The sequence below is a fragment of the Notolepis coatsorum genome (assembly GCF_963971535.1).
Source record: "Notolepis coatsorum genome assembly, chromosome: 16".
NCBI lineage: Eukaryota > Metazoa > Chordata > Actinopteri > Aulopiformes > Paralepididae > Notolepis > Notolepis coatsorum.
The window spans coordinates 59,919,965-59,947,497 of NC_140180.1; the positions used below are offsets into that span (position 1 = coordinate 59,919,965).

The 27,533-nt window shown below is 47.0% G+C and overlaps 1 protein-coding gene across 2 annotated transcripts in view; it reads right to left on the reverse strand.

The window, feature by feature from the left end:
• The window catches only part of kdrl (kinase insert domain receptor like), a 102,556-nt gene that overhangs the window by 48,246 nt on the left and 26,777 nt on the right, over positions 1-27,533 (reverse strand). For both annotated transcript variants that reach the window (XM_084331505.1, XM_084331504.1), the window contains exons 4-10: positions 25,358-25,485; positions 23,497-23,656; positions 23,077-23,213; positions 17,349-17,523; positions 14,107-14,233; positions 13,794-13,963; positions 12,383-12,539 (exon numbers count right to left, since the gene is read on the reverse strand). In XM_084331505.1, coding sequence (XP_084187631.1) covers positions 12,383-12,539; positions 13,794-13,963; positions 14,107-14,233; positions 17,349-17,523; positions 23,077-23,213; positions 23,497-23,656; positions 25,358-25,485 — 1,054 coding nt within the window. The remainder of the gene's footprint in view (positions 1-12,382; positions 12,540-13,793; positions 13,964-14,106; positions 14,234-17,348; positions 17,524-23,076; positions 23,214-23,496; positions 23,657-25,357; positions 25,486-27,533) is intronic.

Genomic DNA, 27,533 nt, shown 5'->3' on the forward strand with positions numbered 1-27,533 from the left:
CTGTCTCCCTCGCTGGCTCCCTGTCTCCCTCCCTCCCTACCTTCATCCTCCCCACCCCAGTTGCCTGTGATGGGGAACAATCAGTCTGATGAGAGGAGAGCCAGTGGAGGAAACAGCAGCGTGACAGGAAGGGCCGTGCTGTGCGTCACCTCGTATAGGAAACCCCCCCACACGCTCTGGCCAGAAGAGATAAGGCTGATCCCCAGGCCTTGGTGGGTGAACAAGGGACAGCTGATAACTTACCCCCCACCCCCCCTCCACCATCCATCTCCAAGCTTCAAGTTCCCCATAACAAGCCCCGCTCCCCTACCGTCCACAGACTGAGACTCTATGCTTCCCCGACCACAGAAATGCTGAGATTTCAGATTTCAGTTAGATGGGGCTGAAGGATCTTGAATGGCCTGTGTTGGTTTTGCAGTGACAGGTACTTGAAGGGGCCTGAACTATACATATATATATATATATATATATATATATATATATATATATATATATATATATATATATATATATATATATATATATATATATATATATATATATATATATATATATATATATATATATATATATATATATATATATATATATATATATATATATATATATATATATAAAAACATTTTGCACAGTTGATCTCCCACTGGGGCTGTTCCTCTATCTTGTGCTCTCTCCCTCATTAGCTGGTAAAAAAAGAAAGAAAAAGAAACTCAGGCTGGGCGTTTATGGGCCAGTGTTTCCAGTGCCAGCTCTGATTATCTTTAGGCTTGCAGAGAAAGCCCCGCTGCTGACCCGCCATTATTATTTCTGTTGCAAATTTGGCAACCACAAGTGCTATTTCCCCCCTAACACAATTATTATGGGTAATTAACAGAGGCACTTGTCGGGTTACACCAACTAAAGTGTAACATAATTTAGCCCCTCCATTGTGCTGCAGTCTGCACCGTTTGTTTTCTCTAGCCGGGGCCTGATAACCAGACGCTAAGGGTCTGTTGCCTTCCTGATCCTACAATTCGCAGGTCTTCTGCCATCATTGATGGGCCTCAGTCTCAGGGAACATTCGTCTTTTTTATGGGTTCATTTGCAGGCCAGCTTTTTTTGCACAGTCACTCATACTGTCACTCATCAGTTTGTGTTCAGCTCAATAAAGACTCTGGGAGTCTCAGATTAATATACATCTCCCCACTGTCTCCCCGTCGGCCCACGAAGCCACTGACCACAAATGAGAGGGAAATTCTCTAGACTTGCATTTCTTTGATAAATACGGCACATTCTGGGACAGAGTCAATTAAACGACTGCAGGCCTGCTTTAGTAGTGGGATTTCCAGGCTGGATTGGTGACTCTGGACCCTACATTCATGCTGTGATTTTGAGTGTGTGCATGTGTGTGTGTATGTGTGTGTGTGTGTGTGTGTGTGTGTGTGTGTGTGTGTGTGTGTGTGTGTGTGTGTGTGTGTGTGTGTGTGTGTGTGTGTGTGTGTGTGTGTGTGTGTGTGTGTGTGTGTGTGTGTGTGTGTGTGTGTGTGTGTGTGTGTGTGTGTGTGTGTGTGTGTGTGTGTGTGTGTGTGTGTGTGTGTGTGTGTGTGTGTGTGTGTGTGTGTGTGTGTGTGTGTGTGTGTGTGTGTGTGTGTGTGTGTGTGTGTGTGTGTGGAGAACCCCATAACAGTATTGCAGCAGTACTGCGGTGCTATAATTTCTTTAAATAAAATAAACAGACCCAGGAGGTACAGGTACTAGTCAACCTGAACAAGACAGATCCCTCTGCTACCAAAGATATGTACAAACCTCCAAAACTGAATAATACGGAAAGCCTGTGACCCCATGCCTCTGTTCACTGCCAGCATCTGTCATTTGAGACTGGACTGTTGTCAGATCTGGCTGATGCAGTGGCTGGATGACCAAGGAACAACATGGTGAGCTCAAGGAAAGTTCTGTGTGATCCTATTAAATTTGTTCTAGTACTATCTTATTATGACCAAGAAAACTGGGAGAATACTTTGAAGAAAAGGGGTTACACAATACACAACTACTGTAACTGAGGGGTACAATTCCCTGACTGTATTACTAGATATGATACTTACTACCACTACCTTTGTACTTAATATTCGGCCACCCAGTACACGGCATAAATATATTATCATGAACACTCTCACGTAGATGAAACGGATCCAACACAAATGTACGAATTAGAAACAGGTCTTTATTTCCTACACAGCGATGGTGTGTAGAATAAGCACTTAATCACTTAATTACATTTATGAATTGAAATAGTATGCACTTTTATGGCAAGGAGTATTCGTCGGTATATCAATAGATAATGTCCAATCTCTGAAGGCGCAGGTGGTAAATATACGACCTGGAATAGTTAAGGAATAACAGCAATGATACTTTAATGATTATAGGCTGGATACACTAGAGGGGGTTAATCCGGTCGCTTGTAAGCCGACAGGAGTAGGAGGGGGGGGGGGTAGAATCCAGCTGCCTCGTCCGGCCAAGGGTATCCCAGGTGAACCCACTGTAGTGCCGTTCAATGCGCCGGCGATCCTTGGACCACGGATGAAAGCAGGTGGACTCTTTGTGGGCCGGCTCTCTCCGGTCCACGGGGAAGAGACGTGAAGAGACCTCGTCTTGCAGAGCGTCTCCTCACCTTGCGTCCTCTCCAGGGGGGGGGTTCCAACACACTGCAGTGTCGGGGGTCTTTATCCATGGAATAATCAAAGTATCCAAAGCATAATCCGTGCCTGGGAAGGCGGGCTGTCGTCGGTAGAATAATCCGGTATACAGGTCCACTCGCTCGTCGGCTCTGGGGCTCCTCGGGTGCAGCTTCACATAGGGTCAACCACCCTGGGTAAGCAGCCAGTTCTCTGCCCGAAACGATGGGGTACTGACTACGGTAGTATTCTCACCGCACGAAGCACTATATATTAACAGACTATTATTAGCTTAATAGACTACGTCCAACTCGACGATATAGTGCCAAATATGACTATTCAAATATTAATATACACGATGTCTCAATACCGATGGTAGGCCGAACTTGGCCTTACTCCCACACGTGGCATCGCGGGGAGGCTTTACGTCTGTGACTCTATTGGAGGGTAAGAAACTGGACTGAAAAGAAAGTCCTACTTTAGTAGCGCAGTATATATACGCACTATGAACAAATAGTCCCATTAGTGGTGCGGTAGCCAAATTCCTACGCGGAACTAGGACTTGTTCGTACATGTCGAGCGGTACGTTTGAACTGGGTCTGAGGGGTATGGCAGCCTGGCACCAAGGTCTCGACCAATAGTAGAATGGAGACTATTATGGGATGTTCAGTAGGCTAGAATGGATATTCAATGCATATTGTACAAGGAATATACAAGGGATATCAGGGAATATTAGAGAATATACAAATACAATTAAATATATATATATAAATAAATATATATATTCGGTTTAATCTGGCCCTTCACAACAGCCACCCCCTGAATAGGTCCCAGACCTAATCAGTTAAACGGAGACAGATTAATCGCGTTGTCTATTTACACATAAGGGTTTGCTGTAGGGGTCAGTCAACTTCACAAAGTCATAGGGTTGTAGGGTCATGGTCATCATCGATTGTGTCTGGGAGTCGAGGCAGTTCTATGAGCCTTGCCACGGGACGGGTGTAAGTGCGAACCTGGACGAGCACTTCAGCTGCTCGGACCTTGCCGTCGGCACCGGTGATCACTTTGCTTACGCGGCCGGCCGGCCACATAGCTCTGGGCAGTGATTGATCAATAATCATGACGACTGTTCCTTCTGTCAAATTGTCTCTCTCCTTTACCCACTTCTGGCGGGTCTGTAGAGACGGTAGGTAGTGCAGTAGGAAACTGTTCCAAAACTTGTCGGCTAATACTTGGCTGTACCTCCACATTCGTCGGCCGTTCGCTTCTTCAGGCCGGTACATTGTCTGGGGTAATGTGGGATCTAGCCGCCCCATCAGGAGTGTGTTGGGGGTAACTGGGTCGATATCCGCCACATCACTGGAGACATATCCGAGGGGCTTCGAGTTAAGTACTCCCTCAATCTCCGTGAGGACTGTCATTAGGACTTCTTCCGCCACAGTCTGGGCCCCAAGTACTGCGTACAGGGCTGTCTTTATGGAGCGCACTTCTCGTTCCCAAGTGCCACCGAAGTGGGGTGCGTTTGGGGGGTTGAATTGGAAATCAACCTGTGCTGGAGCGAGGTGGGTCTTAAGTTCTGGGCCCATAGCTTGGAAGCTCTCTCTCAGCTCTCTTTCGCCGCCTTTGAAGTTTGTCCCATGATCGGACAATAGGGTAGACGGTCTTCCTTTCCGTGATATGAATCTACGGAAGGCCATAAGGAATGAGTCTGTGCTCATGGTCGGGAGAAGCTCGATGTGTATCGCTCTGGTGGTCATGCATTTGAATACAATACCCCACCGCTTCTCGGTTCCTCTTCCTTTCTTTATGTGCAGCGGGCCAAAGCAGTCCATACCCGTTGAGTGGAATGGCTTGTCACCGATTCGGAGGCGACATGGAGGAAGGTCAGCCATCCTTGGTATGCTGGGCTGCGCGCGCCACTTGCGGCAGTCTAGACATGTTCGTTGGAAGCGTCGTACCGCCTCTCTTCCTTGTAGGATCCAGTAACGACGTCTGATTTCCGCGAAGACTCTTTCTGCTCCTGCGTGATGTACATCCTCATCGCATCCTCATCTTGTGCACAACAACAAGATCGCTAACGCTGTGGCGACGTGGCGTCCTTGACGAAGACGGACAGGAGCACTTGGATTGGTCCCCTGGCGCGGCTCACGTGGCGCCTGTCTGCTCCCGGCTGCCCTTGGGGGGGAAGGACGACGGGATGGGTTAATCGCAGATACGCATTGTATGCATGGTTCGCATGTGTGCCAAATGGTGACCTCGGAGCAGGTCCTAAATTATAATAATAATAATAATTATTATTATTATTATTTCTTTATAATCAGCTCTGTGACCTTGTGTCGGCTGTTCAATACGATCGGGTATTTAATGTCATCCGGTAGATTGGGGGCTCTGCGTAGGCGACCACCCACTCTGATGAGGGTGTGAGCATCGCTCTCGGGGGCCAGGTGAATTAATCTGCTGTCGGATGGGACGGGCTTTCCTCCCTGTAGACAGGCCAATTCATCGGGGAACGAGTCTCTCTGGGCTCGCTGCAGTAGAAGCAATTCTGCTTCCTCGTAGTTAGCCGCTGACATATCAGCGGGGGACTTGCACTCCGGGTGGTACCGCAGGAATGTTCTTTGTTGTGCACTCTCTATGGACGTGCAATCGTTTATGTTAGGGTCGGTGGAGGCTACGGTGCTCAATCCACAGAACACAGACTTCTTAATTTCCACCTCCTCTGGACTTGCTTCCCTCGGGATAGGCATGGGCCACTGTCCTTCCGGGAGTCTTAGGAATGCGGGGCCGTCACTGTAGACATTGCGACGGGTGAGGTCATCCAGGGGCATCCCCCGGGTGATGACGTCAGCTGGGTTCTGTTTTGTATCAACGTAGCGCCACTCTGTTTCTCCGGTTAACTCTTCGGTTAAGTCTTGAATCTCGGTGACTCTGACTCCCACGAAGACTTTGTACTTGCATGAGTCCGATTTGATCCAGGCGAGTACCGTCGTGGAATCTGACCACAGGATTGTTCTAGACACCGGTATGGTGAGCTCACGTTGGATGAGCGTGGCTAGGTGCGCTCCGGCTAGGGCTGCGCAGAGCTCTAGACGTGGGATAGATTGTTGCTTGCGTGGGGCTATTCTCGAGCGGGCGAGGACAAATGCTGTGTAGATCTCTCCCCCTTGGTCTTGGGCCCGCAAGTAGGCTACTGATCCGTATGCGACCTCTGAGGCGTCACTGAAGACGTGTAAGTCCATTTTACATGTCTCTGGCCTCACCTTGGGTGGGAAGTAGCTTCGGCGCATATTAACGCCTGGGAGTGAGTGGAGCTCCATCTCCCACTCTCTCCAGGTGGATGCAAGGTGTGCGGGAATGGGGTCGTCCCAGCCCTGGTCCTTGTCCCACAATGCTCGTACAATCATTTTTGCCCTGGTGGTGTACGGTAGAATACATCCTAGCGGGTCATATTGTCGGGCGAGTGTTGTGTACACACTCCGTCTGGTGGTCGGCGCCGCCGCCGGCCTTCCCTGCTCCGTAGTCAGGGGCTTGTGTCTGTAGTGAAGCGAATCTGTTTTGAATCGCCACACCAATCCCAGGGTCATCTCCTGGGCTTCTCCCGGGATTGTAGCCATCCAGGTCTCGCTGCTGGCTGCCTTGTCCTCGGAGGAGAGGCTGCGCAGTACTTGCGGATCGCTGCTGGCCCACTGCCTGAGATCAAAGCCGCCTTTGATCAATGAGGCGCGGAGTTTAATCAGGAGAGCCTCGGCTTCTTCCTGGGTTGAAAGGCTTTGTAGACAGTTGTCTACGTAGAAGCTGTTCTTTACGCTGTGTCGGACCTCTTCGTCCGCTGCTGGGTCCTCTGCTACATGTTTCTGTAGTGCAAATGTCGCACAGCAGGGGCTGCACGTCGTTCCGAAGGGGAGGACTTCCCATTGGTAGATGGCTGGGTGCTCGTCTCCTGGCTTCTCTCTCCATAGGAACCGTAACAGGGGCTTGTCCGCCTCTACTAATCTCACCTGCAGGAACATTCCTTTAATGTCCCCGCTGATGGCCACCTTTTCCTGGCGGAAGCGGAGTAGAACGCCGAGTAGGGAGGGGCCGAGTGTGGGACCGGGCAGTAACTCTTTATTCAGATTTTGGGATCCGATCTGGTAGCTGCAGTTAAATACTATGCGGTCTTTACCGTTGTGATGGACCTTGTGGTGGGGCACGTACCACGATTCAGTGGTCTGGTCAGCCTCTTTAATGTCCATCTTTGTGACGTGTCCCGCTGTGATGAGCTTCTCAATCTCAGCGCGGTATACACTCTCTTGGGCGGGGTTCTTGGCTAAGCGCCGCTCCGTGTTCAGCAGGTACCGTTCTATGGCGTCTGTCTTGGCGTGGAAAGTAGGCATTCCTTCTCGCCGCAGGAGTGGCGTGGCGTATCTCAACACGCCGTTGACCGGGACTCTCTTGGTCCCTGTCTCGAGGAGGTGAATGGCGTAAATGTCATCTTTAGAGCGAATGTCTTTCTTTCCATTCTTAAAGGGCATTTGTTCCAAGCTCCATAGCCGCTCTACGTGTTGCAGGAGTGCGGTTTCTCCCTCTGTGACTCGGGAGTGGAGACATCTAGTGGCTGTACTTCGGTTGAGAGATTTGGCGAGCGGGCCTTGGAGAGTCCATCCCAAACGGGTCTCGACTGCTGCAGGACAGCCCCGGGGTCCGGTATGAACCCGGTCTATCGGGACAATGAGGTCTGCATGGTCGGAGCCTATCAACAGGGTCGGCATAGCATTGTCTATGAGCGGGATCGGTAACTTGCGCAGATGTGCATATTTCTCCATCAGCTTGGCGACGGGGTATGTGTACCGCGACAGTCCTATTTCTTGGCTGGTGAAAGCGTCTGCAATCTGGTACCGTCGCTCAGGCTGGCCGCTTGCTGCGATAGAGAATGAGACATTCTCGCCCTTTATCGTCTTCAAATCTCGTCTTATTGTCCGAATTGTCATTTGGGTTTCGCTTCCCCGCAGCCCTAGCTGGGCCGCAGCGGAGGCGAGCAGCAGGGTCTTCTCTGACCCGTCATCGAGGACGGCGTAAGTGTCCAGGACTTTATTCTGGTAGCTTAGTGTCACACGCACTACTTTTAGGAGTACTCGGGCTCCACTGCTGCTGGCGGGATCGATGTACATGACGCTCGCTTTGCGGCTGGATGGTGCGGGTGAAGGGCGCCGTCTGTTACTGTCGTGAAGTATGTCCAGATGGGCTCCATCGCACTTGGTGCACCTTTTCTTTAAGCGGCATTCGGCTGCCATGTGTGAGCGCGCACAGCGAAAACAGCGCTTGTTGGACTTTATCCATTGACCTGCTTCCTCCGCGTTCAGCTTGGGGAAGGAGTCACATTGCGCTAGCCAGTGTTCTTTCTCACAGTAGGGGCACACTATCTTCCACTTCTCCGTTCTGGAGGGGGTACTGTGGCTCCTGCTGCTCGGTACTGACTCCGATTGGTGCATCACAGTCACCGATCTTCTTCCATCATTTAGTCGTCTGGTTCCTTCTCTGGAGCCAGGGGTGCTCCGTCCGAATGTATCTAGCCGTAGGCTGCTGACTTCTCTCGCCAGGAAGTCTGCTAGATCGAGGAGGTTCGGTTCGGGGCCATTCGGGTCTCTGTGGTCCCTCTGCCGCCTAAAGCGCTCCTGACGAGCGGGCGGCAGCTTCTCCAGGATCCTTTCCACATTTGAGTTGGCGTAAAGTTCATACTTCCCCTTCTCTCTTTGCGCTCCCAACATCCCTACCAGGGACTGCACTCTGATGGACAGGTCGTCCAGTGCTCGATTGTCTATTGCTGGGGGTAAGCGGTCGATGTGTCGGATCTCCTGGATCACGTAATCCCATATGCGCCCATACCTCTGGTCCAATGCTACCAGCGCTGCTGTGTATGGGGTGGTGGAAGTCGCGTAGGCGAGCGCTATATTATGTGCGCGGGGCACCTTTAAGTGCTGCAGTAGGATGGCGTATTTGTGGCGTTCATCCAATACATCCACCAACATGGTCTCCAGACACATGCGGAGTTCTGTATACTGGGCCCGGTTCTCTTGGGTGAAGTCGGGTACCATAGGCGTGCCAATGTATGACGCTGACTGTGGATACATCGGCGAGCGTTGGGGGAGAGGCCTCCTAGGCGAGTCTCCTCCCGCTCCTTGGTATGGGCTGGTACCGGCAGTGTACCATGGCCCGCTTGTCCAGGTGCTGTTCCTCGGTGCGGGTCGTGCGTCGTGCTCACCCGTGTATAGAGTCGGGGGTCTGTAGCGCAGCTCCGCGGGAGTATAGCCTGGGCTGTACCGGACCTCCTGGTCCGGTAGAGTACTGTGCTGTCTTCGGGCGCGGTTCTCCTCCTCTTCCTCTTCGTCTTCAGTTAGGTCATCCAGTGCTTGTAGTCTCTGGTTTAGCCTCTCCACAGGATATGCTGCTCCTTCCCGGTTGCTAGGTCTCGCTTAGACCGGTGGGGGGAGGTGGTCTGTGGGGGGTATAGACCTAGTCTGTTGGTCAAGTTCAGGGTTGTTTACTCGGCTAGGGGATGCCGCCCTGGAGGTGTGTCTAGACGAGTTCCTGGAGCCTCTGGCGGAGGGAGAGGGTGTTGTCCGTCTGATCAGCTGTTCTATTAGTTGCGCTTGCTGTCTGTCGCGCTCTGCGTCCCGTAGAGCACCAGCAGCTGCTCGCTGGCTGTCTGCTCGGTCTCGGGCCTCATTCTCTTCCATCTGAATGCGTCTTATTTCCAGGCGTATGTGCTCTTCTTCGCTCCGTTGCTGTAGCTGCAATCGATCGCGTTCACCCTGGAGTCTATCGCGTTCAGTAGAGGCTTTCAGGCTGACGAGGAATGCCTGCTGTAGGGTCCTCTCTGCCTCGCTGGGAGAAGGCGGTTGTATAGGGGAGCCTTCCCTCGGGGTACTCCTTGCGGAGCCTTGGAGCTCTATCTCCACGGTGCTCTCCCCGTCTTCTTCCGTGCCGAGTTCTCTCTCGGTAGCGTTGTATTCCTCCCGGGACTCATCGGGGACTACTTCTTCAGTACTGGCGGGGTGTGAAGTCATGTCTGGTTCCCACTGGTCCCCACCGTGAACTTGGTCAGTTACATTAGAGCCCGTAGGGGCCTCTATGGTCGGGGTAGTCTGGGCGTTGGGGTTAGACATACTTTTACTTTCTAGTTTTACCGCGTTTACTGTTAGTAGAAGACTAGGTTGTTGACTGACAGCGTAAGCCTCTAAGTACTGAGGGAGCCGTCGTTCGCGCTGCGGGCGTTGGTTAGGAGGATCGTTTCGTGGAGTGTTCATCATAGGCCATTTCAATATTAATAACACTATATTAATATTACACTAATTACCATCCGGCTCGAAGGACCAATTGTAACTGAGGGGTACAATTCCCTGACTGTATTACTAGATATGATACTTACTAAAACTACCTTTGTACTTAATATTCGGCCACCCAGTACACGGCATAAATATATTATCATGAACACTCTCACGTAGATGAAACGGATCCAACACAAATGTACGAATTAGAAACAGGTCTTTATTTCCTACACAGCGATGGTGTGTAGAATAAGCACTTAATCACTTAATTACATTTATGAATTGAAATAGTATGCACTTTTATGGCAAGGAGTATTCGTCGGTATATCAATAGATAATGTCCAATCTCTGAAGGCGCAGGTGGTAAATATACGACCTGGAATAGTTAAGGAATAACAGCAATGATACTTTAATGATTATAGGCTGGATACACTAGAGGGGGTTAATCCGGTCGCTTGTAAGCCGACAGGAGTAGGAGGGGGGGGGGGTAGAATCCAGCTGCCTCGTCCGGCCAAGGGTATCCCAGGTGAACCCACTGTAGTGCCGTTCAATGCGCCGGCGATCCTTGGACCACGGATGAAAGCAGGTGGACTCTTTGTGGGCCGGCTCTCTCCGGTCCACGGGGAAGAGACGTGAAGAGACCTCGTCTTGCAGAGCGTCTCCTCACCTTGCGTCCTCTCCAGGGGGGGGGTTCCAACACACTGCAGTGTCGGGGGTCTTTATCCATGGAATAATCAAAGTATCCAAAGCATAATCCGTGCCTGGGAAGGCGGGCTGTCGTCGGTAGAATAATCCGGTATACAGGTCCACTCGCTCGTCGGCTCTGGGGCTCCTCGGGTGCAGCTTCACATAGGGTCAACCACCCTGGGTAAGCAGCCAGTTCTCTGCCCGAAACGATGGGGTACTGACTACGGTAGTATTCTCACCGCACGAAGCACTATATATTAACAGACTATTATTAGCTTAATAGACTACGTCCAACTCGACGATATAGTGCCAAATATGACTATTCAAATATTAATATACACGATGTCTCAATACCGATGGTAGGCCGAACTTGGCCTTACTCCCACACGTGGCATCGCGGGGAGGCTTTACGTCTGTGACTCTATTGGAGGGTAAGAAACTGGACTGAAAAGAAAGTCCTACTTTAGTAGCGCAGTATATATACGCACTATGAACAAATAGTCCCATTAGTGGTGCGGTAGCCAAATTCCTACGCGGAACTAGGACTTGTTCGTACATGTCGAGCGGTACGTTTGAACTGGGTCTGAGGGGTATGGCAGCCTGGCACCAAGGTCTCGACCAATAGTAGAATGGAGACTATTATGGGATGTTCAGTAGGCTAGAATGGATATTCAATGCATATTGTACAAGGAATATACAAGGGATATCAGGGAATATTAGAGAATATACAAATACAATTAAATATATATATATAAATAAATATATATATTCGGTTTAATCTGGCCCTTCACAACAACTACCATATATACTGTGTACTGATATACCTCTTTGATCCTTCAAAGTGGCAATAGGTTAAGACTGTGAATGCAGTAAGTTAAAACCTTTGGTTAACTCTTTCACGGCCAATCACGACTATAGTCGGGTTATCTCGCCAGCGGTTGAGCGCCAGAACCCGACTATACTCGGGTTTTCGATAGTTTTCACACTGTGTGTTACATTTTATATGGTCCGGTCGGAGAAATGGGACCCGGGCAAGTGAAAGGCTTCATTTGAGCCACTTGGAATGCGTCCAGCACACTTGATGCATAGTTTGTCCCATTTCATGTCAGGGACCAGATGGACATCAATACTGGAAATCACGATCAGACCATTGGAATATTCATTTTGGAATACCTCCTAGCAAAGGTAAGGACTATAGGACTATCAATCCTACTTTGATCCTACAATGATTTCACATCGATCGCAACGATCATATGTCACATACTCCAAAACGTATGCGTTGCTGATGATCAGAGCATCACAAAACGACCCCCCCCCCCTTTGATGCCTTCATGATGAAACATAATACCTATTATATACCTTTGATTTGGAAATAGTATCGTGTCCAGGCGAGCAACGCGAACGACTTCAGCAAAATGCACATAGCGCTCCATAACTCAGCTTCCAGGAATTAGCCCGGATCACTCTGAAACTATACAATATTCACCATGGGATAACACGTGAACGTATGTATGAAAAAATGTAATGTTGGACAAGAGATAGTGACTGTCAAATGAGCCATAGTATTGTCTCCATAGCTATAATATAGATTATAGATATAGCTCTGCAAACATCGTGACGCACCGTGAAAATGCCTATCTTTTAAAGCGTGGCCCATTGACAGCAGGGATGGGGATACACGCTGGCGCTGAATGAGTTAATGAGTGTTTGCCCTTGTTTGCGATGGGGGTCACTCACTCAGTAAGGTTTGCTTCTGAGTAGCAGGGTTGCCACAGCCAGGTGATCTTAGGCGTGGGCAGTCCGAAGACAGTGCAGGTGATCTGGTGCTGCTTGTCCAACATGTAGGGCTCCACGTCCCCAGAGGCAAGTTCCTCCTCTGATATAGTCGGCTTCACTGTGGGAGACACACACACACAAAGATAAGTCACCGTGTGGCATCAACCATTCCACATCACCCTCACCTCTCTGTTGAACCTGATAATGTCTTTATAATGAGGGGCGACAGCCATGATGGATAACCATGGAAAAAGGAGCTATCGTTGGAGGGGAGTGGCAGGATGATTGGCTAGCCTGGGGGCTGCAGGTCAGAGAGCGACCCTACCTCTGGCCCAGAGGTGGCCCGTACTCAGATCAGCGGATCACCCGAGTGGGAGTCTGGGAGAGCGGAGCAGAAGTGTAATCAACACCAGACTGAGACTGAGAGAGAGAGAGAGAGCACCGTGCCACCTCAGGACTAGACGCTCCATGTCTACTTCACCATGCTCTCTGTCTACTTCACCAGACAGTCTGAGCCCCAATATGGCTTCTCCCAGCAGCTGTCCTCAGGCAGCCCCCCCACAAACACACTGAACATATTCATGATCTGGAGCACTGGGATGACTTCAAACAATTCAAACAACAACAATGTTAAAAATAGTTCCCTAATTGTTACCAGGAATCTTCTCATTTGCATTTTTTGTATCTGTGGCTTTTATTTGTTTATTGTCATTCCAATAATTACAGACTGGGACAGTCAAGGATTATAAATAAAGCTTAAACACACATAAGAATGGACCGGATCTTTATACTTTTGCTCTGTAATGGGATTCCTATAATGTGTGAAGAATGCAGTGAAAATAGCTTTTGCTCTTCTGTAGTCAACTCGGAATAACATACATGTGTTACACCACTATGTTCTAACAGCAAGCAGATTGCACCCATGTTTCCACCCACATAGTGTACTAAAGTGTTATCAAAGGCCCGCAAGCATGCGTTAGCTTGCATGCTCCTTGCTTCCCTACAGCCTACACATAATGTACAGAACAAGTTGTTTATATATATGAGCCGTACTGTATATGCTCATGGTGAGGATGTAAATAAATGCTGGGGTCTCGAGGCGACTCGAGCGGCTGGGATCTGCGTGCAGGATGGAGGGACTGGGCCGTTTACACACTGCGCAAAGCCCCTTCAAAAGAGCCCCGATAATCAACACCAGCTGCCCTTGCTACGTCAATCCAGCCCTGGAAACAAGCCCCCAAATTCCTCTCATAGTGAAGCTGCTACCTGCCAGCCGGCACAACTGGACTGAAGGGCTAGAGACCTAAAGCCAGGGTATTGCTTAATTTACTCAGGATGGCCAGTAATGACCAGGGCTGTGGGACTGTCTTACCATGGACTATCAGAGTGTAGCTCAGGTTCCTGGACAGGCCCCTGTCCAGGTTGCTCACAGCTATGGTGTAGACCCCAGCATGTTTCTGTTGCACGTGCGTGATATTCAGGTTGAAGCCAGATATCATGTAACAGGTGAAGTTCTCGCTGATGGGGACCCCATCCTTGTACCTGAAAATGGAGAAACTTACTTAATCTTATCAATTAAATGAAACCCTCACACACATATTCATAATTACTTACATATTCATAACTGTTACAGTCGATTTAAGCCTCAAAACTAATTTGAATGTTTTTTCTAAAACTTCACCTACCATGTGAATTTGTTGGGTGGTGGCAGAGCATCGATCCTGGGTTCAAACGACAGTCTCCTCTTCCCCTCGTTGACCATCACCCTCCGAGCCCTCTCGTTCTTATAGGTCACGTTCATGAATGGATGCTCTGAAACCATACAGCAATGACAAAGTGATTTGCATGTTAGTGGGAAAATGCCATTACAATTATACTGGCACTGTTTTTATGGCAACAAGACATTATCATGTATGCAGAATATCAGCCACAATATCAAAAGTGCAGAGATAAGTGCAGTACATGGTATGTGTCTTGTAAAGCAATTACTTGATTAAATTTTTTTTTTGTGTGGTTGCCCTTCCCAAACACATGATTATAATCCCCAATATTATGCTCGCTGTCTTTATTCCGCTGCTTGTTTGGCACGCTACTCCTCCTACAGTGGTCAGAACGTCCGGCTTTCTCCAATTTGCGTTGATATTGCTTTGTGGAAGGTTTCGGCACACAGGGTGGGAGACATTTTACTTTTTGTGCGCAATCTTGCCTCATAGGAATGAATTGTGGAATGTGTTGAGGCTGCAATTTGAGTTTCTGCAAGACATTTAGTAAATTGCAACAGCAAGCAAAATTTTGCATGAACATACTAAATAAATACATAAAAACTATGTCACGACTGTCAAATATCTTTTTGATTTGCATGTTTTAATCTCCCAGGATTGACATTTGTTTGACAGTGGCACTCCACATACACACAAATGGGCTCTCTAGCTGGGCACTCGAAAGTTGAATTCAATGATTTCAGTTTTCACAGTTTATAATGTCAATATGTTTCTAAGACCCTAAACATGGCAAATATGTTGCGCAATCAAATATGCCTCTTCTCCTTTTACTGGTATAAGCAATTTCATGTCTCACTCAATTCATTTTGTATAGTTCCAGGTTTGTTAATATTATTTTATATGAATAATATTGTCTCAGCTCTGAAAGGCTGTCAAGTTCAACAGATAACACTGTTATATATTGCATTGCCGATTCTGTGAAACTAGCCATTGAGAAGCTGTAACTCTATTTTAATGTTTTACAAAATGCAGTAATTATTCTCAAATTGGTTGCTAAATGCTAGTGTAGCACCCTGAATATTTGACTATTATTCAGAAGTGCTGACTTGCCTTTTATCTCCCCTTTGTGCACAAAGACATATTAACTAGTTTCCATTGATATTCTCTCGAACAATGACGCGAGTTTCTCCTTCTCTCACCGGCTGGAATATGGATTATAAACAGTAAACTGAATCATATTCAATCCACCCAGTTCTTCCTGTGGGGCTAGTTGGCGGTACCAGCAGGGGGCGGCGGTGGCAGGCGGAGCGCACGAGAGAGGCATGAGGAGAAGCAAGTCAACTGAAACGGAAGTGGAGAGAACCAGCCTCTTCGACGTTGGACTTGGACCTGGGTGGTCGTGTCGTTGGAAGAGCCCCGTAGTGGATCACGCGGGTGAATGTATTGAACTTGAATATATTACGGGTTATCCTAGAAATATAAGCGTAGTAGCGTGTTGCATGTCCCCACTGAATAACCCTAGTGATACAACGAGTTATCCTAGAAGAAAGCGGTATAGCCAAGAGTTGGCTTATGTTAACGTTATCCCCTCCAGCGAGGTGCCCAGCCAGCGTGGCTTGAAGAGGACTGGTGGTTAGAGGCACCCTGCGTTGTTGTATGTTTCGGCTAGCAGGAGGGCTGTCTAGGACCCACAGAGTAGCTTCAGTTAAGGTAGCCCCAGATTATTATTGCGCGTCAACCCAGCACCGGCAGCCAGCAGCCTGTCTTCGCCGGCGGTCTACATCTGCTCTGCACCGGCAGTCGTCAGCCTAGCACGGGAGTTCATCTCGTCCAGCAGAGGTCGCCATCACCCAGCACGCGCCTCCAGCCCGCTACTGCCCCCTCTGCCTAACACAGCTTGCTAGCTCCTGAGACGAGAGCGTTCTACGCCATCTTACCACCCGGACAGTGGTGGTGCGGCGAGGCCGCCATCTTGGTTGAGTACACTGGCGCTTCGGTGCTCAGGATCCTATTGTACAGTACACAGTGTGGCGCGGCCTACGGGCGAAGCTAATGTTGCTAACTACAGTTCATAGGGGTACCCCATAAACATTACATGCCGGCATTAGTATAGGACTTTTGTTTGGTAAAGTGGGCCCACCTTTTTCATTTTCTTTGAGTGTGATAACGTGTTTGTTCTTTAATAATATTTTCCCATCTACTTAACCCTTTCCCTGTGGGGAGGTTACAGACCTGTTGTTATATAAGTAAAGCCTTAGAGAGGTATTATCACTACTATATAAGTAAAGCCTGAGAGAGGTATTATCCCTGGTACTAACCCAGACGTGGGTGATGAGTCAAGCACATTGAAGTATATTATATTTGGGTCTGCAATACCTGGTTCTATACAGTGTGGGTGTATTTTACAAGTGTTACAAGAGATGGAATCACAACTGAAATAGACATAGAACCACCCTTTACCATTGACTATTTGTAACTGCACAGTACAAATAAGGATAAAGAACGTAGATGGGAGTCCTGTGTGCGTGTCCATTCCTGAGCCTATTATTAACTCTTTTGGTGTGGGTAACGTTAATACAATTAACCCCTTCCTATCCAACTTCCCCCTTTCCACTATAAGGTTTCTAATGTCACCGAGGGAGGGTACTGCTTGCGGGAGGAACTAAGTTATTTATTTACAATTCAGTCACTAGGTGTGGGAGGGTTAAAGGAGGTATTGAGGGAAGTGAGAGCGAGTTGGGGAGTACTGCTGACCGCCCCGGAAAGGCGAGGAAGACCAGAGTACCAGACCAGGTTGGTAAATCCCGGGCCCCATCCACTCCCACTGCCGGCCTCCAGTTGACGCTCCAGGCCCAAAGACGAAGGTGCAGTCAGACGGAGCTCTACTGTGTCTCGCTACCCAGTGGCTGTGCACACCCTTTCCCACGAAGCAGGGATAATCCACCCTGCTACACTCGTAAAACAAAATTCATGTTGTTCTCCCCCTACACTTGGGCCATGCCCCCTTTTGTATCCCCTGAACCGTCTGTCATACAGACAGTTCCAACATTGTCTCATTCAGCACAGTCTGCAGTGTATCAACCACACTCTCACAATTTCTGCTGGAATACTATAGTTTTTAAATGGAGTTTAAATCAGAGCCTGCAACAGAACCCCTTTATACACCTTGCCTGAACATGAATTTGATTTCACCCAAATATACTCACCATAGACAAGGACTTTGGCTGTGGCTTCCTTGTCCTTCTGATGTTCAATCTCAGCTGTGCAGCGGTAGATGCCCTTGTCCGCTGTGGTGACGTTGGAGATCAACAGTGACTTGCTCATCCCGGTCACCCGCGCCGGGTCTTCCTTGGTTTTTATGACAGTATGGCTGCGGTTCTCCTGGCCACACATATGAAGAAAAAGTCGCTTAATTAAAATCACACCTGCCGTCTCTACACATATCTTTGACGGCCTCTTCTAACGACGCATCATACCAGGGTATCGGTACTAGGAGAATACCACGTGCCATGTGTCAAATCAAAGCGGAATTACTTGATTTGAGATCATATTCGACACATAGAAAGATGTTATATATATCTTAACACTTTGGGTGCCAATCACGTGTTAACACGTTTCTGGGCCCCGATCGTTGAGTGCCAAAAACGTGTTAACAGTAGTTTTTCCTTTTCGATATTTTTTTTCATTATCCACCCAGGGAGCCTATTATAGAATAGAATAGAATAGAATAGAATAGAAATACTTTTATTATCCGAGGGAAATTTGACACTGCAAATCGCTCAACATTAAACATTTAGACAGAACAGGTCAGGAATAAGAATAACAAAACAAATCGAATTGCCTAAGATAAGAGTAGAATAAAATAGAATAAAAATGGAATAAAATATACAGTAAATAAATACAGTAAAAATATACTGAGGTCTACGGTAGGTGTAATATTGCACAGTGCTGTTTCAAAAGTAAGAGTCCAGGAAGATGGTAACTGTCACTCTGTGCTCAGTGATGCAATGAGGCACAGTGATGCATTGTATAGTCTGATTGTTCTGAAGGTCCAGATTAACACATAAAGTCCACGTTTATTATTTTGTATACCTTATATATTGTTTATGTATATAAGATATATATTTTCACGTCGTCTATTTACCTAACAGTATTTATCATTCGCCTCTTTGCATATGTTCCATTCTTAACGCCGTAGGCGCGTGCATGCACCTGTAGACAGTGTGAGCGCATGCGCGGGGTTTTAGGACATGCCCGGGCATAGTGTGTGAGAGCAAACGTTTTAGCGCAGCAGTAAACAGACCACCAACGTATCTTGATAGAGAGCTGGTCGGCTGATTAGATACAACAACAATATTGTCGAGCTACCATTGGAAGAGCAGAGTGACTTGTTTGAGCGAAGTGAAGTAAATAATAATCTCTATAGATTTGCAGACGGGCAAATAAGAAAGTAACGTTGAGAGACTTTGGGCTGAACCCAGCGGCGTTCTGGATTCAACTAACTATTACTGACTACATGCGGGTTAGCCTTAGCATAAAAGGGCTAACTAGCTAGTGACCATGCCATCGGGCATTTGGAATATTAGCTATTAATCCTGCCATCGGGTGTTTGGAATACAGGAACCAGGTCCGTACGAGACCCCCTATCCAGCGACGACAGGATTATACCAAGTTGTTCTGCAGCTCTCTGGAGTAGGAACTCCAGATAATATCGTCTCCATCCGCCATCTTGCTTCCCCCTGTGCTGTTCACTCCGTCTCCCTCCATTCAGAGCTCCAATGGTCTGGTACCAGTAGTTTAGGAACTATACTTACCTCGGACATTGTTGCATTGACATTATCTTAGTAACAGGAGATCTGTGATATATAATATGTATGTTTGACTTTGAACTTGGTATCACTGTCCCCTCGCAGTTAATAGAGTGTCCGCCATTTTGTGTACATTTAATGTCTGGCTAATTAATATTTAGTAGTGGTCGAACCTATCCTTTAAAGGGGACATGTACTGCTATTCCTAGCACTATTTGGGCAACTTTACACAATTCCTGTTAGTCTATTGAAGACATCTGTAAGGTTTTTTTCAAAAAAATGCATTGTTTTATATTTCTAATCAAGTACTCAAAACCATCATTTTTCAGCTCCAAGATTTCAGGCTGTTATGGCCTGGCTCCGCCCATAAGCACTTTGAGTGACAGTCAGTCCACACAGTCTGCGACTGGTAGACAGAGAGAGATAGAGAGAGAGAGAGAGAGAGAGAGAGAGAGAGAGAGAGGGGGGGGTGCGAGAGAGAGAGAGAGAGAGAGAGAGAGAGAGAGAGAGAGAGAGAGAGAGAGAGAGAGAGAGAGAGAGAGAGAGAGAGAGAGAAAAAAAAGACAGGCTGTCTCTTCCTTTCGTTTTTTCTCTCCCTGCGGCAGCTTGTGTGGGGGGGGGGGGCCTCCCTTCCTCCCCTCTCCCGTGTGGCGCGGCAGGTCCCCCCCCCCCCCCAAGTGCTCCCTCCCTCTCTCTCTCTGTCTCCCTCTCTCTCTGTCTCTCCCTCTCTCTCCCTCTCTCTCTCCCTCTCTATCTCTCTCTCTCTCCCTCCAGAGTATGCAGAGGTGTCGGGTTTCAATCTGCCTCGCAGTATGAGGCAGTGGGCGAGCATTAGCTACAACCACAGAGCCAATCACATCACTGTCTTCTACCCAGAGCCTGAATGACGTGACTCAGGCCTTCAAATCAGGATGGACTAATTTACTGGAGCAGGAAATTATCTGAGCTGAATCAGAGCAATCCGCCAATATGGTATTTAGAGACTAAAACACATTGATACTAACTCCTATTACTATAATACAATGCTAGAGACTGAAAAATAACATTTATAGTACATGTCCCCTTTAAATACAGTCAGGGTCGTGTAGCCCCTTAGCTACACTGATGGCTGTTGGAATGAAGGACTTCCTGTGCCGTTCAGTGCTGCATTTAGGTAGTGTGAGCCTAGCACTGAACATGCTCCTCCTGTCAGCCAAGTCTGTGTATAGTGGGTGGGAGGGGTTTTCCCTGATGGCCTGGAGCTTAGCAAGGCTCCTCCTCTCTGCAACCCTCGATAGGGAGTCCAGCTCCACCCCAACCACGCTACTGGCCTTCCTGACCAGCTTATCCAGCCTGTTTGTGTCCCCTGCTCTCAGTCCGCTGCCCCAGCAGGTCACAGCGTACAAGAAGGCGCCCGCCACCACTGACTCATAGAACATCCTCAACATCCTTGTACAGACATTGAAGGATCTCAGCCTTCTGAGGAAGTAGAGTCGGCTCTGGCCCTTCTTGTACAGTGCCTCTGCGTTACCATTGTTACCATAGGGAATGAGTCTGAGGTCGCCAAGGTGCAATACCGGCCGCATCCAGCTAGACGGTGGTATTAAGCACCATTTGAAACCTTATATCTTGGCCTGTGGGTCGTTCTAATGGGTCCGGGTCATTTTTTGCTCAAGCTCAGCGTTTATAGCGGTCAGATTGAGAAGAATCAAATGCTCCCGACGCATGATGTGTGGTGGATTATGTTGGCAACACGATGGACATCACTACTTGGAATCGCGATCAGATAATTGGAATATTATTTTTGGGGTACATCCTAGTCAAGGTAAGGGCTATATGATATCAATCTTGCATTCAGGGCCGCCTCAGGGGGTGTGCGAGCAGTGCGGTCGCACAGGGCCTCGCGGGAAGGGGGGCCTCGCACAAAAGAAAATTTAAAAAAAATAGTTTTTATTTATTATTATTATTATTATTTTTTGCGAGGCCCCCCTTCCCGCGAGGCCCTTTTTCATCGCAGACCTAAAATCTAGTTTTGCTTATATGCTTATATATTTCACATTAGACACGTTTGTAGAATGTTCCTGGCTCTGCGGCTCTGCAGCACCAGACATACTCACTATTGGAGCTCTGGGGCTCTGCAGCCCCAGAGGGAGGGAGGGGTTACATCATGTGTACGCCGGCGTGCGTCAGCTGCGTTTGACTATTTCGCGCGTGCAGCTTTGGAGGTTATGCTTAGTTATGCCAGCCAAAACGAAGAGGACGGTCATTCGGCAGATGGACTGAAGATGAAAGTTGTTGCATGTTAGACAGTTCAGTCAGGCTAGCCATCCCGGCTAAAGGCAGGGACAGCTAGTTAGCTTTAGCTACGTTATAATATTGAGTGCTAACGTGTGGTTCAGTCGGGATAGTCATGATGATGTCGGCTAGTAGCTAGCTTAGCTAAAGGCTAACTAGCGTTAGCTAACCTAGAGAGAGCGCGTGCAGCATTGTTATGCCAAGATGAAGAGGACGGTCATTCGGCAGTTGAACTTCGTCAACTCCACGCGGTTGTCTCCATCCTCTTGGACGTTTGGTGAGTTTTTAATGCACTCTATTCTATTCCCACCGTGGATATATCTCTCTCTCTCTCTCGGGAGCCAAACGGGCCGGCTAGCTGTTGTAGTAGCTAACGGTGTGTGGCCTGGTGTCAGCACCTGGTGCGAGGGAGGTGAGCTTGGTGTTTCATTATGAGAATATCTCCATGCTCAAGTCGGCTATAGTCCGCGAGGGACTTGTTGCCGGCACCGCTATGGTAAACACCACTCTGTAGTGGGACGTGTATTGCCTTCTTTTTCCCTTCTCTCTTCGGATGAGAAGAGGAAAACACAGCGGCTGTCTGAAGTGTTGGCCTGTATTGCTTTTCTCACGTTGTACAGTTTTTCAGTGGTAGCCGCATAGCTTGCTTCTGCGTTAGCTAGTGGTTAGCGATAGCCGGGTTGAGCTAACTGTTGAGCCAGTTAGCTGTTTAGCTACGACGTTAGCTGCTCGTTTTCGCTCGGCTGGGAACGTTAGCTTGATGCTATCAGTTAGCCTAGAGTTAGCTGTTAGCTTGTGCTACGACCATTGACATTAGCCGTGAGAATAGCAGGCCCTGGCACTCTGACTACGACATCATCTTTGACAGAATAGCATTTCAAATAGCATTTCAATTTGCTCTGGTTTTGGGTTGTTTCTTTCCAATGTCTCTCTCTCTCTCTCTCTCTGGCCTTGCTCTGGTGGAGGGTCAGGGGCATTGCCGGGTCTGTGCAGCGATAACACTGTATATTGACTGTAGAACGGGAGCTCTCTCTCTCGCTCTCTCTCTTGCTATATGTTGACTGTATCATGCCCAGCCTCGGGCAGCGCTATTATTTAAGAATATGTTGACTGTATGAAAAAAAATTAAATAAAAAATTATATATATATATATATATTTTTTTTTTCTACCTTTTAGAGGGGGGGGGGGGGGGGGGGGGTTGCGTTTAAATCTCGCACAGGGCCTCGCATTTCTCCCAGGCGGCCCTGCTTGCGTTTATCCAAGCATATCTTCAGCTCGATCCAAACGTGTGTCTGTAACGTTAGTCCACAACGTATGCCGTTGGTGGCGATCAAAGAACAACCTCCCCCCCCCCTTTCATGCATTCATGATGAAACATAATACCTATGATATAGATTTCATTTGAGAATAATAGCGGGTCCAGGCAAGAAACGACAACAGTTATAGTATAATACGGCTATAGGGCTACAGTATTCCTCAGCATTTCAGGAATTACCCCAGACCGATCTAAAAACATACTTATATTCACCACGGTATAACGCGCGAATGTATGCATGGAAACATTTTCTCTTTTTTGCATCTTGACTGGAAGAAAGTCAATGGCAAATGACCATAGTATTGTATCCATAGCTATAATATAGAATATAGTTATAGTTCTAAAAACAAGGTTACGGATTCCTATCTATCTAACGTTGGCGTTGCTACAGAGGGCTGCGTCTAATGGCTGGCACTGAAAGTGTTAATGGTGATCAAATGGATTATAGATCTATCTCAGTAGTTAAAGAGAGGTATCGGTGGAGATTCAGAGTCCCTTTCTAAGAGTATGTACATGAGGATCTTAGGGATACTTACAGCCCTCTTGGGGAATGCCCAGGTGAAGTTGATCCGTCCATTCCAAGTGGTTTCACCCGAACAGTTGAGGAGGAGGGCATCCCCTGCCAGCACCCTGATGCGCGCCGGGGTGATCTTCACATTGTTTAGAACATCCGCTGTAAAAGGGGCACAGGATAGATACAGAGGGGGTTTGTGGAAAATACTTTGCACGGATAAACTTCTTTATTTTCAAAATGAATGAATGTAAACCAGCATTCTAAATGGACGACATTCGATTGTCAGTTGTCATATCTACAACAGGAAGTGGACTGCAGTCTAAGCTATTTCATGACAACACAACAAACATTTCACTGAAATAATATAAAATGTATTCGTATGCATGTGTTTGCATTGATCTCAACTTCTGTTTGAGCTCAGGCAGAAAGACAACGGACTCACTGTGCCTCTGAGGGATGTATAGGGTCTCGATGTCATGGCCGTTGACCTTGGTGACACAGGTGAGTATATGGTATATGGTGTAAGGACCATAGGGAATGGTGAAGCCCACCCTGGGGTCCCACAACATGCCCCGCTTAACATCCTCTGATAGGTCCGGCCTCTACAACAGGAGACAAGTAGACAAGAGGTGTCTTGATTATCTGGGTGGTCATTAAAGACGTCCACTCAGGCAGACGGAATGAAGTACAACAGAATAAAGTCCAGCTGTATTTGATATGGGACTCATGCTCCACTGGGCTCAGCTGCGTTTGACCACCTGTTGAAATGAAGGACGCATTTATTTTTTCATATTTTTCATAACCATTGCTATTATCCATGTGGCGATGCACGAAGCAGTACCGTTGCCTTTGAAAAGCATGCATGCATCTGGACAGATTCCACTACTATTGTTTGTTCTCAAGCCAATAGCTGGAAGGGGAGAGGAGAGGAGAGGAGGGAAGGAAAGGGACCAGGAAAGAGCGGTGCCATAGATCTTCCAATAGCAGGAAGGTCACACCACTAATCTGTGCCGTCTGAATAAGACATGTTTGTCCATGGCAAGGCACTGTGACACATAACCATATATCACCCCCCTCCCTCCTCCCCCCTCCCCTCCACACACACACACACACACACACACACACACACACACACACACACACACACACACACACACACACACACACACACACACACACACACACACACGCACACGCACACACACACACACACACCTCTCTAGTTACAAAACAACACAAACATCTATTGTTGTCGATGGCAACTTTGCCACCATGGCCTTATTGTTGCTGAAGGATCAGGTTTATCGACTGACCTCTAGTTTAGTCTCTCAGCTTCTACTGCAACAGGGGCATCAGATTCTGCTGTTCTCTACTGATATCTGCTTTCAAACCAGAGTATCCCCAGAGTATCATTGACCTATTGTTCCCCCTGATTGGACCTAGTGTGCAGTGTGTTTTCTTTTTTTAATGATCATTTATTTATTTATTTATTTTTAAACATGTTTCAGGGGGGTTGCATTTCCTGATTATGATGTTTGTAAAAAGAAGGGGAACTATAATTAGACTGAGGATCTATTCTGAGAGGACCACTCTTGGAACACCTTCCTGTTCTTACAGGAAGCAGACAGGATGTCTCCTCCTGCTACCCCTGAGTTTCCCCTCCCAGTAGCCACTGTCCCCCCCGTCCCCCCCATTTCCGTACGCCAGAGTAAGAAGGGTGTGAGAACCGACGAGACGCCTTAAGTACAGAGTGCTGCCGGTGTTTATCGTATAGAGGTAGATTTTTTATTTTATTTTTATACAAACATCACAACTAAGGACACTTTTACAACACTGTGACGTCAAAGGCTGATCTCTCTCACAGACCATGCACTGTGCAGACCAGGACCACTGCCAGGCAATGTACTGTAACCTTAGGAAACCCTGCCCATCACATTCTATGTACAAATTAGACCTCTATACACCCATTGCTGTTATACAGATGAAGTACCATTCAGTATACTTTTTCAGATGAACAATGTCTTTCAAACATAATAAATGGATAAGTTGTAGGAGTTCACTCATGGTTAAAGAAAGTATAAGCCTTTCAGACGATGCATCACATTCACCCTCCAAGTAATTTGGATTAACGTTACAGCTGCAGCCTGCAAACACACTGGCTGTCCCGACATTTCAAAGTGGAAAACTTTGTCTCAAGAGTTACTTTTAATGACATTGCTAGTGTGTATGTTTTATATGTTTTCCAACAATCTCATAAGCCCATAATAGTGTGTAATCATGGCTGAACTTCATGAAGGTCTTACCCCTCGCAGCTCTACCACGGTGTCGGGCGAGGAGGTCCTGCAGGGGATCACTAAGGACCGCTCATGCCTGTAGATTCCCAGGACGAGGGGAAAACGATGATAGCGATCCAGAAAAGGATTCAGAGGATCTGCAAAAAAGCAGAGTCATATGTCCATTTAAAAACCAGATGTGATCATATGTATGTTGTTCCTTTGGGATGACCATTATGTACTGTACTGTATGTTGTTCCTTTGGGATGACCATATGTATGTTGTTCCTTTGGGATGACCATTATGTATGTTGTTCCTTTGGGATGACCATTATGTATGTTGTTCCTTTGGGATGACAATATGTATGTTGTTCCTTTGGGATGACCATTATGTATGTTGTTCCTTTGGGATGACCATTATGTATGTTGTTCCTTTGGGATGACCATTATGTATGTTGTTCCTTTGGGATGACCATATGTATGTTGTTCCTTTGGGATGACCATTATGTATGTTGTTCCTTTGGGATGATCATATTTTAGATTGTACCATAAAAATCGAAATAAAAGCAAAGTCCCAAATAGACGCCTGTCCCAAATAAAGGCGTGGGTGTTTTTATGTGTTTGTACAAATAAAAGCAGGTCTCAATTAGAAGCCTTGTGTACATTCATTGTTTATCTGGTTGCCATTTCTTTTTTAACCCTTTCACTACCACACTACCAAAGGGTTAACCCTTTCATTGTGACAATACAGAAGGTTAACCCTTTCACTGCCACCCGACAAAGGGTTAACCCTTTCACAACCACACTACAGAAGGTTAACCCTTTCACTACCACACTACAGCCGGTTAACCGTATGTAGTATGGTAGTGAAAGGTTAACCTTCTGTAGTGTGGTTAGTGAAAGGGTTAACCACATTTTCATCATTTAGCAGGTTACCATCAATCTTGGTATCTGATAGAATCACAGCAGTAAGCTCTTTCAGACATCTTTTCCTGAGCACCACTGGGGATCTGGTGCAGTGAAGTGTTAATAATTAAAAGATCCATAGGATTAGTAGATGAATACCCAGTTCTTTATTTGTTTTATTTTAATGTGCACATGCTGGTACATGTCATACAAGTAATATGCATACTGGTTTAAATAAACAATTTGATATTTCCCATCTTTTGCTGAGCAAGATCTTTGTGCAAAAGGAATTAGGGGCTAATACAAGCCTTCAGTAATGGAGGTATAATGGGTATGTTGCTCCTTTGGGATGGCCATGTTTTAGAGCAGTTGTACAGTTGGACACAGATAGTCTCTTTGGTTAAATGCATATCATTCAGGAAAATACATATAGTATGTTCTACCACATTGCTCAGAGCTAAAAATGAATAAATAAAATAACTAAAAGTTCACGCCCAGTGAATGCAATGTCAGGTTCTCCCATGCAGAGATGAAATACTGTAGATGTCCCAACTTATTCTCACTGGCTCGAGCACCAGAGCACACAATCAGGCCCGTGCTCTTTTCCTACTGGGCAGCCAAGCGTCCCTCGTGTCCCGGGGGAACTTCACGGTGTGGACGCTGAGCGAGGCGTGTTAGGTCAAGCAGTATCGGTGTGATAAAAGGGGACTGCTATTTGAAAAGCAAACACAGAAAATGATCTAATAAACAGTTGAAGGGCTTTGGAAAGAGTGCGTCAGACTAAACAAGAGGGGTAGCGGACAGTCAAATAGCCAAGGGAGGCAGGCAACCATGGGAGTCTCACACTGATCAAATCTAATTTATTTGTAAGGCCCGACAACACACGTTAATGTCCCCATGGGCCGGACACGTCTTCTTTAAACAAGTCAAGAAGAAACATCACAATAAATCAAGATAAAAAAAAATAAAAAATAAGACTTACAAAAAAAATATATATTTGATTTTGATTTGACTCACACTGCAAAGAGTTCGGCAACGGTTTAATTTTGGTCCACATTGTCCCCACATATTTCTACATCACATTCCTTTAAAGCCTCAATCCTTGATATTTCTGAACCGATCCAGAGATATTTACATACATTCTTGAAGAGTTTGACCTGTAGCCTACTGTAAAATACACTATTTGTAACTTTCTAAATTGGATTATAGGTCTGTTCACAAACATTACCAAGGTAAACAAACCTTTTACAGCCAAATGAAAATACAATAAAAATGTATTATGTACCTGTTGTCTAGTGTTG